General features: G+C 39.7%; 1 protein-coding gene across 1 annotated transcript in view; it reads right to left on the bottom strand.

Moving 5' to 3' along the window:
* Positions 1 to 15,778, bottom strand: part of ATXN10 (ataxin 10) — a 96,664-nt gene that overhangs the window by 29,896 nt on the left and 50,990 nt on the right. The window contains exon 9 of the mRNA XM_005527014.2: positions 14,107 to 14,276. Coding sequence (XP_005527071.1) covers positions 14,107 to 14,276 — 170 coding nt within the window. The remainder of the gene's footprint in view (positions 1 to 14,106; positions 14,277 to 15,778) is intronic.

The raw sequence follows: 15,778 nt of genomic DNA, 5'->3' as shown, positions 1-15,778 counted from the left end.
ATCCTGACCATCCAATCCCTGGCCGTGGTCAGGAGCCTATAAATCCTGGGGGGAAAAAGAAACTTTTTCTTCTTTCCACCGCACCTTGACCTGTGTCCGTGTGATCTATTCATCTTCAGCGGTAACATCCTTGCATCTTACACTGCACACCCATGACTACTGAGGACATCAGTTATCAAATTACATGGTCCACTTGCACCATAACATAGCTCAGATCCACAGAATCACTAATGTTGAAAAAGACCTCCAAGATCACCAAATCCAACCTGTGACTGATCCCCACCTTGTCACCCAGACCAGAACACTGAGTGCCACGTCACTGAACACCTCCAGTGGTGATGATTCCACCACCTCCCTGGGCAGCCCCTTCCAATGCCTGCCCAGCCTTTCCATGAAGAAATTACTCCTGGTGTCCAACATGAACCTCCCCTTCAGGCTATTTTCTCTTGTCCTGTCCCTTGTTCCCTGGGAGCAAAGCCTGATCCCACCTGGCTGCACCGTCCTCTCAGGGATTTGTGGAAAGTGAGAAGGTCCCCCCAAGCCTCCTTTTCTCCAGGCTGAACCACCCAGCTCCCTCAGAAGCTCCTCACAGGACTTACAGAATACCCAAGTGCATTCTAAAATGCCATTGCTGATTCCGAATGCTTGCCCACCCCCCCCCCCAAAAAAAAAAAAAAAAGCAGATAAATGCACTACTTAACAAACCTCTCGTGTGGGTTGGGAGCTGTTTCTATTTTGAAAAACTGTTTTCAAGGAAAACAAACTACTGAATAGGTTAGGAATCAGAGAATGTCATGGTTAGTACAGGAGCAGGGCACATTGCAGCTTCAAAACCATGTGTGGTGATGCAAGAGGTGTGCAAATGAGCTAGCAATGATCTGCCAAAGATGAACCCACACAGAACGTTTTGAGGTGCCCAAACCAATGGGACCCAAGGTCTAATCCCTCCCAGTGTGATCAAAACAAATACAGTGACCATTACAGGATATGTAGAACATAGGGTGGAAGGAAGGACAAGATTAATCAACCTCATCTGAAGTGAACAATACACTAGTGAAGTCTGAAGGCTGCAATAAACTTGGCTTATTTCAGCAGAGCTTCTGAGTGCATGAGCAGACATGGAGCTGGTGTGGCCAAGATTTGGCACTGCCTTATGGGTGCTGCTCCCTGCTGCATTTTTCAGACGGTTCCTGGGGCTGCTGGCTCCTGACAACCTCCACTTCTCTGGGCAATACTCAGGAACTGCTGAGCACACAGTGCAGGCCATGGGTTCTCCCCAAGGAAAGGAAAGGCAGTTCTGTGATTTTATTTTGGTGGGGGAAGATTGAGGGGAAGAAGAGGAGAATGCTGGGATGTGCATGTGAGCCATGCCAAACTCTGCAACTTGCCCTCAAGGCTAGAAATGGTCCCTCACACACTTACTTGCTGTACCCACCAGGGACTGGCCCAGCCCTCATGTGACATTGTTTCTTTGCTGACAATCCTGACTTACAGAAAGCTGAGCAATTATTCTCTGCATTTACCTGAAATTCTAAGAATACACATTTGCTTTTAATGATTCACCAAGAATAACCTTTGCATAGGATCAGATTCTCTTACTAAGATAAATTTAGCCACCTTGTTGAGATTAAGATCAACTTTACATTTAGAAAACAAGACTCCTGATGTTGTGATTTATATGTCTATAAAAGCCATATATATGGTATGCATGATATACAATAACTCAGGAATGCATGCTCAAGCACTAAATTTCATGCTGAAAGTTTGCTAATGCCTCAGGCTACTGAGCAAGATGATACATGAAGCTGTACACAAGGATATTGCATAGTAGTTTCTTCATTTACCTCTAAATTACAATTATCAGAGGGTTTTCTGAGTATTTGTGTCTCTAAATGTCTCGCAGTCAGGTAATAACAACTGCAGGTACTACAAAAGTAAGATTCCCCATTTCTAGCTGAACTCCTGTATTTGTGACAAACAAAATTCTAGGTTTTCAAATTAGAAAAGGTGTTGTTCAAAATGTTCTAAAAACTCCGTAATAAATGTATCCGTTCATAGGGTCAATTTACCTGAAAATATTATTGCACAAATCAAGGCATGTATATATATACTCAAGCACTAAGCCAATTGTTTATACAATTTTGAATGTTCTGTTTTGCTTTATTTATATTGTTATTTCTTGTCTTGCAACAGATCATTAATTTGATGACAGCCTATAAAGTTGAGACTGCAGATTTTAACTGAAAAACAGAAACAGTTCTTGTTTCAAGACCATTTCATTACTCTATATTAAGTATATATACACCATGTTATTAAAAATTACTTAAAGGAAACCTATCCAAGCACAGCCAACTCTTCCTAGCAAGTCCATTAACAAGAAAAAAAATCTCATATGAACAGAGGATTGAGGGTACATTTTCATAGATGAAATTTGTACAATGATTAATGCAATCATAAATTTAAAACCTTTTCAAAAACTTTGAATCCTAAAAGTCACTACTTTTACTATTTTTAAAAAGAAAGAAAATTTCTAGAGGAGTTTAATAATAAACACTTTCATTTGAAGTTGATTTTCAAAGGAGCAGGTCAACACTTATAGAAATGCCTGCAGGAACAGGTTGACAGTAATGGTAGGTCAGAAGGTGACAGGAGAAAAAGCCTTGAATCAGAACCTCAATCAGCTGCCAACTGGTTGATCTATTGTAAGGGAACTATAAGCTTTTTCTTTTTTTTTTTCCTCAGCAGCTACACATTCTAAAAGTGCACTGAATGGTAAATTGCTCATGAATCTGTATAATTCAAGAGCTGGAACTAAGAGGTGACACTCCCAACCACCAAATACTCCATTTGGATTGTAGGTTCCAGAAGAACTGGCAGTAGTTAGTGTCCTCTCAAACTGCCTCTGCTTCTTATGCCTGGAGCTGTGGGGAATAGGAAGAGCTGCAACAACTAAACAGACCTGGCTGGAAAATACTGAGAGTGACATTCGAGTAGCAGGGAACAAAAGTTAGATACAGGTTAAAAGGAACCTACCAATTTATGACTACTTACAATGGACTGTTTGCATTATTGTTTGCACGCAAAACACTGCTTTATTATTATTATTATTATTAGCTACAATACTGAGTAACTGCCTGAAATAAAGACCTTGAATATTTCCAAAGCCAAATACACAAATACAAATGAAAAGATTTTTAGAGAAGCTGGAAATTCTCCTATGGAAACTCTCTTACGGAAAATTTCAAACCCTGAACAGCTCCATGGGTAACAACCCTCATTTTCTAAAAAGAGAGGATTTTTGAATTGATTTGGAAAATTGATTTGAAGATAAATGTTATAATTTCCCCTTATTAAAATTCAATGTGTGTTGCCAGCTTCAATATTAATCCATAATTGTGCTTTAGAACAGTAATTGCTAGACCAAAATCTAAATCCTTCTTATTTTGTCGTAGGTGAGATTAATGTCAAACCAAAGCTGACAGTAATGCTGAAATATACAGGAAAACAGAGAGGAGAGACACTTATATTCTGTACTTATTCTAGTTTATGAAGAACACAAAAAATTCTATCTTTACAGAATGAAGCTAATCCTCATAGAATCATGGCATGGTTTGGGATGGAAAGAACTTGAAAGCTCATCTCAATCCATTCCCTGCCATGGGCAGGGACACCTTCCACTAGACCACATTGCTTCCAAAGCCCTGTCCAACCTGGCCAGATTCAATATTTCACCTCAAATATCAGTAAGGTTATAATAATGTAAAAATATTAAATCAAACTGAAATATTGTACCTATAACCTCAAAAATAAGACTCAAATGAAACACACTATTTTTTTAGAGGCAGTAAATGCTCTAAAATTTTTTTTTTAAGCAACAAAATTATATATTTTAAGTTAGACAAGCAGAATGCATAATGAAACTGAAGTCAGAATGCTGCATCAGCCTTGGTTAAACCCATTCATACTGCATACAGATCCCCTGGGCTGGATGTTCTGCTCCAGAGGAAACCATCATCACGAGATTATCATTCCCAGGGTTCGTATCATGACCTAAATCACATCCTGGGGTACACACACCATTCAAGACTTGTGCATTCTTGTACTTTTCAAAGTACCGCTGGCTTGCAAAGGAAGACTTTTTAACTTCTGTAAGGTCATACCATTTATGTTCATACAATTTTTTCATATTTTCAAGTATCGGTGTTGTTTTCCTTCTTTTTAGCATCTGTAAGACTGTGCCAGAACTCATTTTTAAACCAAGTTTATTAAGAAATGCCAAAAGACATCACCTTGCTAGTAATGAAAAAATGATCCATCAAGGTATACAGAAAATATTTACGGTATTTTTTTAAAATTTAGCAGTGCAACTTTTCTTCCAGGAACTGAACAGGAGTTATGATTCTTAACCAAGAGAGTAACTAGGCTCATATATGAGAATCTCTTTCACAGTATATTTGTGTAATACAATTTGAACTCTGCTTGTGGGAAGATTATCAAAGGGAAGTAAATCAAAGATGTATAATACAATTAGTTTTAACAAAAAAAAAAATATATATATATATATATAATAATACTACCCATCTTCTCGGTTTTATCCAGAGAAGCCTTCCTGGAATAGTACATTGAGGTAACTGAGGAGTCTGTGTGTGTAGGTTTTTAAATATGTATGTATGTACAGTGAATCACAGACTGGCCTGGGGTGGAAGTGACCTTTAAAGATCATCTTGTCCACACCCCCTGACATCTTCCACTATCCCAGGTTGCTCCAATTCCCATCCAACCTGGCCTGGAACACTTCCAGGGATGGGGCAGCCACAGCTTCTCTGGGTAACCTGTGCCAGGGTCTCACCACCCTCACAGGGAAGGTGTTTACCTTAACCTATCTAACCCTGCCCCCTGTTAGTGTGAAGCCATTTCCCTTGTCCTGTCACTCCAGACCCTGGCAAACAGCCTCTCTCCATTCTTCTTGTCAGCTCCCTTCACTGGAAAGCCATGCTGTAGCTGGGGTCTCACCAGAGCAGAGTAAACTCAACCTGCTGGCTACTCTTCTCTTTCAAGTATATATTATATATTTGTATTCATGTATATATTTTTATATTACATACCTACACAGATATATATATATATAATTATACAGCAAGAAAACCCCAAAATATCTAACTTCTATTAATTATCAATTTCCACATTCATCAATTAAGGGAAATATTCCATTTCATAGATGAGAACAGTAAGACAAGAACACAATTTTGACAGAAAAGCAAGTGCAAATAAAATCAGACAGAGCTTTCTTCTGTCCCTCCTCAGACTACTGCTTTTCCACCTCAGAGGACATTGGATAATGAGCCAGACTGACTCCGCAATAATTATTATACGGAACTTTTAATCTTGCTTTATCTTATGAAGAATGACTTTGGTCAAAACCATTCATTATCTGTGTATCACAACTGCCAAGAGTTCCTACACCTACTTCACCCATTTGATACTAGCACACTGGAATGGGTTGACCTTGGCTTGGTACCAGGTGCCCACTAAGTTGCTCTATCACTCTTTCCCAATGGGACATGGGAGAGGGTAAGATGGAGAACAACCACCAGGGTGAGATAAGGCAGCTTTATTACAGTGAAAGAAAAAGAAGCAAGATTGTGCATGCAAGCTAAATAAGCTAAAGAGAAAAAAATTGTCAACCTCTACTCATTAGCAACAATGTCCAGACACTTCCTGGGAAGCAGGACTTCAGCATACATAAGGATTCCTCCAGGAGGCAAACACTGAGGAATCACAAATGCACCTCTTTCCTCCTCTCTCGCTTAGCTTTAGGTATCTGAGCTGACATCATATGGCATGGAATATCCCTTTGGCTAATTTGGGTCAGCTGGCCTGGCTGTGTCCTCTCCAGGACCTTGCCCACTCCCATCCCCTTTGGTGGGAGAAGGAATGTCAGAGGGACAGTGCTGAAGTAGCCAAAACACTGGTCTGTTATCAACGCCTGTCCAGATACTAATGCAAAGCACAGCGCTGGAAGGGCTGAGAACTTACCTCAGTCAGACTCAATACACACACAGATACTTGTTTGCACTCAATCCTCAATCAGTGGTAACAAAGGGCATTTTGGAATTCCAGACTGTGAGGATGTATCTGAAATTTAAGGAGTCAGTCTTGTAGACAAGGACTGTTTGTGCATACTATGTATTATCACTTTCTTTTCCCAAGCAGAGTCCATGGGAGCCTCTATCAGTCCTGGAAGGTAGATAAACAGATGTACCAACCTGTTGTCTACTCCCTTAGTCTCCCCCTCAGGCTAAGCCTATGGGGACCTGAATATAGAGTAACTATCAGTAAGTGCTTCCTCTTGCCACTTACAAGCAAGAAGGAAAATCACACTGGTGGCACAGGTTTCTCTTGCATTAGAGAAGAGTTTAATGTCAGCATATGTGATGGAAGTAATCAGTCTTGTGGTGCTACCCACTGAAATGCTTTGTGAAAGGATGGAAGGAATCTTGCTAGCAGTCTTTAATTAACTAAATCTTAATACATACAATCAAGCCATCATCTTGGCTTTTGTACATCTAGCTTATTCTGAATTTCACAAACATCAGAGGATTAATTCAATATCCTCTTGGTGCCCTGACTTTTAGCAAAGAGATGACATACTTTCATCTTGCTCCCACTCCTACAATAGCTAAATATAGGCCATGGTCCATTCAAGGAACTTAAACCCAACTGTTTTACCAGTGTCTTTATGAGATCTTTGGTCAATGCCCCTTTGAAATACTTCCAGCAAACCACTTCTGCCATAACAATCTGAAGATATCTCATTGACTGCAATTATGAGGTGTAAGAAACAATGCTCACTTTTAAAAAAAATTAAAGGTTTATTAACAAAATACAACAAAGGACTGAATAAGGAAAAATTACAGCACTGTGAGTCTCTGTGACCAGCAGCCACGTGCTTATCTATAAAATGGAAGTTTTGCTTTTTATACCTTTGGCCCTTCACAAAGTCTTGTCAGTCAACTCCTTTTCTGCCATTCACTGGTGGAGATCATTTTCTTACAACTTGATCAGGTGTTGCCAAGCCTGCCTTCTCCAACGCCCGGACCAGTGTAAACAATACGAGGGGGAAGGGAGAGAGAACTATGAGGTGAACATTCTCTTGACATACACATCCCTTAATTGTGAGAGCCAACCATAGTATTACCCATCTATAAGATGAGGCAAACTTGGAAACTCACAGTTTTAAACATTTAAATACTCATGAATGAGGCAATTCTTTGTTACTACTTGATTGAAATACTGAGCTTTTTTGGTTAAAGGCTTTCAAACAGCACATCTAATGTGAATTAGCATGCTAAAAATATCAGGAGACTGTAAAAGGAATGTTAAGTCTTTTCTCTCTCACAAGACAGGCAGAAGGTCTGAATATTTATGAAGTCCTTAAACAATGCAAGGACTAAAGATAATTTTCAAAAATCTCCTTAAACACTGCAAGTTCTTCTCTCGGCACCTGTTCTACCACTGCTTACATAAAAAGCTAAGTAGGTTCTTCCAATCATTTTCTAATGATAGCAGGCAGATTAAACTAGTTGATAAAAGCATGCAGAAGTGATCACCACTTATTTTTATATTATTGCAACCCCCTTATAACATTGAGGCTCTTTGAAGACCCCACATTTTAAGCAGAAAAGATAACTGAATGGAGCTCTGCAAATCAGATCTGAATGTGCAGCACCTCTGCCTACACAGACTTGTGTAATCTCATCCCCCACCTCTTTAAAAATGAGACCAGTCCTTTGGTTCCTTTGGGCACAGGCATGACTAAACTTGGCTCAAGCATTGCCATGCTGAAGAGCAAGAAGCAAAATCCTGCAGGGCTACAATATAGAACAAACAGCATCACCCAATGGCAGAAATTCAAATCTGCAGATGTCTGTCACAACACTTTCTGGCTCCTCTGAAAGATATGAAGGAAAACAGGAGAAATGGAAAAAAACCCCTAATAAAATAAAATGCTTGGTCTCTGAAGACTAGGTGCTCTGATACGGCCTCACATCCTTCAACAGCAGTTTTAGAAAACACTTAACAGCTGGAGCTGTGTCAGAGGAGGTTTAGGTTGGATATCAGGAAAGTATTTTTCCACTAGAGGGTGGGCAGGGACTGAAAAGGCTCCCCAGGACAGCAGTCACAGCTCCAAGGCTTCCAGAGCTCCAGGAGAGTTTGGACAATAGAGGGTGGAATTGCTGGGGTGTCCTGTGAAGGGCCAGGAGTTGGACTGGATGATACTTGTGGGTCCCTTCTGCTTCAGGAGATTCTATTCTAGGATTCTAATTTTCAGGGCTGGTAAGAGAATTCAGGTGGGTTCAGAGGCACACAGGCAGAGAGAACTGAAGGTTGTCAGCTGCTTTTTGACAAGGCAAAGCTAGGCTGAAGCCTGCATGTCATCAAACCTCTACTGAACCTGGTAACAGCTGTCACAGGGGAGGGAGTCAATAACTGAAGCCCACTGTGGTGAAACTGGTAGCACATTGTGAGCTTCTGTCTGGCTCAGTGCTTCTCTGATTTTGGTGGGAAAGTTAGTACCAGAATTCAGTGACATGTACTTAACATCCAGCTTGCTGATCACTGTGAAGGGCTCTTCCACTCCCTCACACACAAAGTCTCCTTGGTGCTCTCCTCACCCTGAATGCAGCACAGCATGCCACTAAAACCAAATCACTGCAGTAAATTCACCACAAAATGAAGTCTCTCACATGTCATGCTTCATTATTTCCTCCATGAAGCTATTTTATTCCAAAATGTGAACTGAGCTACATTATAGGCAGTGATGGTCAAATCTCAACACTTAGAAAAAAATAGTATTTTTTTTTCTTCTTTTTTGGTGCTGGTTCCTGTATGTGGGAGAATGGATAGTAAGAGAATAGAGGTGGTGTAGCAGGCAACCCCCACCCCTGATGAGTTGCAGCTGTAGTAATTACCAAAGAATGGAAGCAGCAAGCTTTAATAGGTCCCAGCTATGTCCAATAAGGATGTGAGTTATATAAGGGTGGGTTGGCCAGTCAAAAAGGAGTTGTGTGGTGCTGCCTGTGAGAATTTGCAGAGATAAGGTATAAAAGCTTTTAGGATAATAAAGGGCTGATGCTTGCCACCATTTTCAGCATCAGTCATTTGAGTCTGTTGTCACTTATAAAATTCAGGATTGTCATAAAAATATAAGCAGAAAAACACTGCTGACTTTCACAGACAAAACCTACCAATTACAGAGGTCAGTCCTGCAACATCTTGCATGTTTTATCCCTATCTAGCAAAGCACTAAAACATACAGAGAGCTACATGAGAACAGCCCCACCCAACCAGTGGAACCGTATAGAATTTTTGATAGGTGTGCAGGAGCTACACTTCAGAGCATCCAGGCCCAAAAGACTCCCTTTTTTGTTCAGTTGTAAACCAACAATCTTCTTCCATTTTAGGCCTCTGTTTAACATTAGGGAAATATAATAATCAGAATGATGAAAGTTTCTACTTAAGATATCCAAGAGATTTAGTTCTCCCCCTACCATCTCTCAATAGCAGATAGTTAAATATGGGATGATCTTCACTGCAAGTAATTTCAAATCCTCCTATGCCAGAATGTAATTATTTTTAAAAAGTTACATTAATCCCAAAGAAGAAGAGATAAGCTCATGGGGTTTTTCTGAAAACCTTAGGTGAGAAAGAACCATTTGCTAAACTACATAGTGTAGTGAAAAGTCAAAGAGGAATGGCTTCAAACTGAAAGTGGGTAAGTTTACATTAGGTATTATGAAGACATTCTTCCCAGTGAGGGTGTGGAGGCCCTGGCACAGAGAATCTGTGGCTGCCCCATCTCTGGAAATCTACAAGGCCAGGTTGGACAGGGCTTGGAACAACCTGGGATAGAGGAAGGTGTCCCTGCCGATGGCAGGGGGTGCAACAAGATGGTCTTTGAGGTCCCTTGAAACCCAAACTATTATGTGATTCTGCAAAAACAAAGCATGTGTCTTTAATAAGAGTTTTTCTATTTTATATTTTTCAATTTTCTATTTTTCTTCACTATAGCAAGAAGATGAAGTTGAGGAGCTGTGTGGTCACAGTTTGATCTGTGGATGCTGTCACCTTCTGCTAAGCAGATTTGTTACACACCTTGCCCCCACGAAAAAAAAAATTTGAAAACTGAATTCCAAACAAATCAAATCTCGTTCATATTTTCAGGTAGAACAGTCTTCAAATTAGGATGCCAGTCTCATACAAAACAATGTGGCTTAGATATATATATATAAAAATCTAAGTTAATGTGAACACATTAAATAGTATACAGATGTTTTACTTGCTACTTTTATTAAGATCAGTTTTAACAACAGAAGCCTTTTTCTTTTCCCTTTTCTCCCAGAACACTTCCTTTCTTCATCTCTTCATTGAAAAAAAATTGGCATTATAGCATTAGAGAAAGCACTGATGCCACCTCAAATAAATACAGGCACATGAAAAAAATTAGCCCTCATAAATTGTTCATTTGACTAGAGTTACTCTGCCTAGGCAAGCAGGTGCCAGTACCAAGGGCAACTACATATTTAATTTTTCTGCCTATATTAACAACAGAACAGCTTTACCAAAGAAACAGATTCCAAGATTAGCATGCTATGATTGAGTTCATCGGCATCCATAGTACCTAAAATGTCCTTGACAGCTTTAGGGACAGGAAATAAGGTCGTGCAGAGCAGTGCTAGGTGTCACAATAATGCAGAGATCAGTCATCTCCCCTTCCATGTATATGATTCTTGTAAAGGAACACAGAAACAATGATCTATTTTGTGTTTGTTTCATTTCTGCAATAAAGAACTATATCCTCTGGAATTCATTCACTAGGTTTCTTTTGTAAGTTTTGCTCTTTATTAAACAGTTCTGTACTAAAGCAGCAGAATGAGCTAAATTAATCCATCATGTCATAGCTCTGAAAGTGAGAGTGGAAAGTAAGTATCTAAAGCCTTCCCCAAAAAAGCCAGCATCAAGTCTGTCTCCATGATAAAAGTGAGGTATTTAGAAGGCAAGTCTAACAAGGTAATGTATGGAAGAATTTTCACTTTTTCCACCTGATAGCTTTATTCATCACCTACCAGCCAAAACCTCCACCCTTTGCTCAGCCTAAGAACCCAACTCCTTCTTTCCAGTGTATTTAATACAAACATACAATGCATCTTTGTGAAGGAGACATAACACAAAACAGAAGACTGCTCCTCATGTATGACAGTAACTCTTGACAGCCCTTCCTCCTACACAGAAGGAAAAAAGAATGGAAGTGCACACCCACTGCAGGCTCTTGGCAGGCCCAACACAGAACAAGCTTACCCCTTGACATCCCAAGTACAGGACTTTTATTTGTTGTTCTCTCCTCTTCAAGAGCTAGTGCAACTCAGGACATGAAGGGACCCAACATGGGTCAGTCCAAAGGGAATGTTTTATCTTAAGAACACCAACCCATCCAGGCTTGCAAAACACCAAGTGAGCAAGCCTGGCAAGACCCCCGCTAGTAACTGTTTACAGGTCTGCCCACTCCCTTGAATTGTAAGGACCTATCACAACAATGGAACTAGACTATGAGGAAGAAAGGATGTCAAGAATGCATTCCTAATGTAATGGAGTACAAGCTAAAGAATGCATTCCTAAAGCAAAGACTGATTTTAAACAGAAACTGAAGAAGCAATAAAGTGCTAGCAGGGTATCTCTCTGTTCCAAAGCATTACAAGATTTTTCCCCACTGCCAACAAACCAGTCCACTAATCCTCTGCAATTATGGTTGTTATAGCAGGTGAAGATCATGAACAGAGAGGTGGAAAAGCAGCCTTTGCAGAGCGATTCTCATCTCCCTCCAGACAGTTTGCAGCTTTAGCTCCAACCAGCAACCCGTGCAGTTGACCTGCCCCACTGAACTTGGAGACATGCACTGCAGGACCCACACCCAAGAGGGCAAGTAGCCTGGGTGTCACTCAGCTCAGGAAAGAGCTCCTGGATGCAGTGATCTAACTGTTTCACAGTGAGCTTGGCCCAAGTCACTACTCAAACCCCAGATCTTTGGATATTGCTTTTTTTTCTAGAACTCAGGCAAACCAACATCAAGCATTAAGGTTGTATTACAGATCCATAGAATAAAATCATAGAATTGCCTGGGTTCAAATAGACCTTAGGGATGACAATGATTTTCCAAGCCCCCTGCCATGGACAGCGACATCTTCCAATAGACAGGGTTGCTCCAAGCCCTACCCAGTCTGGCCTTGGACACTCTTAGGGATGGACCATTCACAACTTCTCTGGGCAACCTGTGCCAGGGCCTCATCATCCTCACAGCCAAGAATTTCTTCCTAATTCCTAATCCTAATTCCTGTTTCCAGGCTCTTCCTGCCATGCAGCCCTCTCCTGCAAGGCAACCATCCAGGCTGTCCCAAGAGAGCCGCTTCCCCAGCCCACAGTTCCCACTTTCACACCCCTTCTCCTTCTCCCACAGGAGAGCAACAGCCACTGGTAAAGTCCAAGGTCTCTCACACACACTGGTCACTTGGCTGGTTACATAAACCCCACAATCCACCCTTTTTACATTGCTTTTGATTGAATACAGACAACAAACTGTGTGTAAACCCAATAACGGATACAAAGTCAGACCTATATTGTGAGGTACATGTCTGAAGTGAGGTGGGAACTCAGTTCTAGGTCTGAGCCATGCACCACTTTGAAAAATAACTCTTACCTCAAAACTCTTCGTATCTGTGCAATGACAGCAGCTGCTTGTCCCATCCTCACAAGCATGTGTTTATATATGAAAATAAACTTACAAACTGCTTTAAATATATTAAATAAATCCGTATTTATTTAAATAAATATTAGTATTTATTTAAATTTATTTTAATTAACTAAATTTATTTCACATTTGATTTAATATTTTTAATTAATTATTTATTTAAATTAAATATTAAATAAACTGAAGGTGCAGACAGGATATGATACAACTGGCATTACTGAAGTTTCAATGGCATGTAAATAAAGTACCATGATATCACACCAGAATTTAAATAATTTTTAAGACAGCATAAGGCAATACTATTTTCAGGCAGTTTACAGCAATTTAGTACCCAACTTCCATTGAAAATATTAAGTCTACATGCTTAATTGCTCCAGGGACCTTTGAGAATCCCAGCAAAAAGGATAATAAGCTGTAAATCAACCCTTTCAAAATTAAGCAACCCTCTCCCCTCCACTATCATTAGGTATTCCATAAAAATGTACTTTATTTCCACAAACACATATTACATCATAATGGGTTAGAGACATAGCTAAGCAAGAGTGATTAATAGTATTAATAATATTTTTCAGACATATTAAAAACTTTGATTAGATACTCTTAATATGAATGGGGAAGAAGATCATTCCTGTATTACCCATCCAGAGGATCTTAATACTAGAATTTGACAGACAAAGACACTTTTGGAAGTGTTTTTCTTGCTGAAACTAAGATAGTCTAACAGATCCTGGAGGAAAGCCACATCTTTTATCACTCAAAAAAACAAAAAAAAACCCAAAAAACCCCAAAGTTTAATATTTAAAGCTTGCTGCTGTTTCCCCTTTATTCTCACTGTGGAAACAAAACTGGTTTTCTATATATGAATTATAAGATAAAGGGTTTCAAGTGATTTGATAAAGGCAGACCTGCATTTTTAAAGTGACATGAAAAAGGGAGAATCATTAGACTAATTCAAAGATGTAAACTTAAGTCTATACAACAATTCACATCCATTTCCCTTCAAAGTGAAATTGAAACTCAATTTGAGACTTTTCAAAGAAAGTGCAAAAGTGAAAACTATAAAGGAATTAGGCACTGGCTTGCATTCTACAGGACTGAAACCAAAGGTAGGCAGGCAATTACATTGTTATTAAAAAGTCAGCAGAAATGTGACAGTAATTCATACTCACTAAAAAAAAAGCTTCCTTTACACAATCAATTTTACAATTTACAAATCAATTTCCAGACCAACAGTATATTTGCTTCTTTATAGCCAGACATCTGTTTACACATCAGAACTCTGCCAGAAAAATGTGTAAGCTCACCTTCTCTTGGTTTTCCTTATTCTTGTAACACAGATTTCCAATCAAACGAATGAGATGAGATTTGAAACCCACAGCTGGATGTGAAATTTCTTCCTGCCCTGTCACAGCATGGGTGGCAGTGAAAATATTTACAGCCTGTTTCCCAGCAAGGTGAGTTAATCTCAGGGTATCTAGAGAAAACATTTTAGTATATTACCAAGAGAAAATTAGTCTCACATGGTGCAGAGCTTTATTATCAATTGTTGAGTTCAATGCTAAGTAACATAATTTCTGATATTCAACATCATGCCAAAGAACTATGAAATTTTACCTCATTGTGTGATTTAGGCTAATATAATCAACCATAAAAGACTAGCCCAATGTCAGAAGGCATTTTTGCATACTTTTTACACCCTTAGATAGTTCACACATGAAGGCTGAAGGCTGCTGCCATCCATCTCCACCTGAAGATTCAGAATTTGTAGGCTGTTGAGAATTCTGGGACCATAAATATATTGCTAAAACCAAGATTTTTAGAAAACTTCCTGTAGCTTGAATATGTCACAGCAATATATACTAAACCCAGAATCCCTTTTTCCTCTCTTCTTCGGCCTGTTCCTGGCACTGTAGCATGGTGAGAATTTTCAAGTACACAAAATTACAGAACAGTTTGGGTTAGAAAGGACTTTAAAGATCACCTTATCTCATCTACCATGGGCAGGGACACCTTCCGCTACCCCAGGTTGCTCCAAGCCCCATCCAACCTGGCCTTGGGCATTTCCAGGGATGGGGCAGCCACAGCTTCTCTGGGCAACCTGTGCCAGGGCCTCACCTCTGTCACAATCTAACCCTACTCTCTAGCAGTTTGAAGCCATTCCCCTTCCTCTGTCACAATAGGTCAATAGCATCCCTCCGTCTTTCCCACAGGCTCCCTTCAGGTACTGGAAGGCCACAATTACGTCTCCCTAAAGCTTCCCTTCTCCAGGCTCAACAATCCTAATTGTCTCAGCCTCTCCTCACAGCAGTGCTGTGCTCCATCCCTCTGATCAACTGTAAGTTTCCTTAACACACACATGCACAAAATAAATCCTGTTGTTAGTCATCTTATTGTAAGCCATAATTCTACAAAGCTGCCACCAAAAATAGAGGTTTGGTTGCTTTTTATGTTTTTCTTTTGCTGTTGCTGGAGATCTTTTCTTTATTTGTATTTTTCTTTGCTTGTTTGGGCTTTTTTACAATAAGAACCCTTCAAACATTTCAAAAGGGGTCATCGCTAGCAACTGTTTCAGCCTTTTTATTTTTTAATTTTTACCCATTTGTCTTAAAAATACACAAACTTTTACAATATTCTCACAAAATGATAGCATACCTCAATCCCAAAGTGCTAAGATGTAAAAAAGCACAGGTCATGGTATGTATCACCCCTCCCTTGAGCATCTTTGGAACACCTTGGCATAATTTTCTTTGTGTACAAAGAAAATTTTCTTCCCTTGCTGCTTCTTAGCTTCTTTAAAGTTGACCTTTAAAAGTCACTGGATTTAATTAATAAAATTCAAATTGCACTTAAATTTTAGAAATTTGGAAAACAGAAGAGAACAGGCATGGAGGACAAGCCCTTTTCCTACTTCTTGAAGGAACTCTTCCACGTATTCAGCCAGTGGAAGAGCATAGAAAGCAGCTGTCTGTTGCATCC

This window comes from Pseudopodoces humilis, chromosome 5 (assembly GCF_049639895.1).
Source record: "Pseudopodoces humilis isolate 2021_Gansu_Grassland_sample_001 chromosome 5, ASM4963989v1, whole genome shotgun sequence".
NCBI lineage: Eukaryota > Metazoa > Chordata > Aves > Passeriformes > Paridae > Pseudopodoces > Pseudopodoces humilis.
This window is presented reverse-complemented; position numbering and strand designations above follow the sequence as displayed.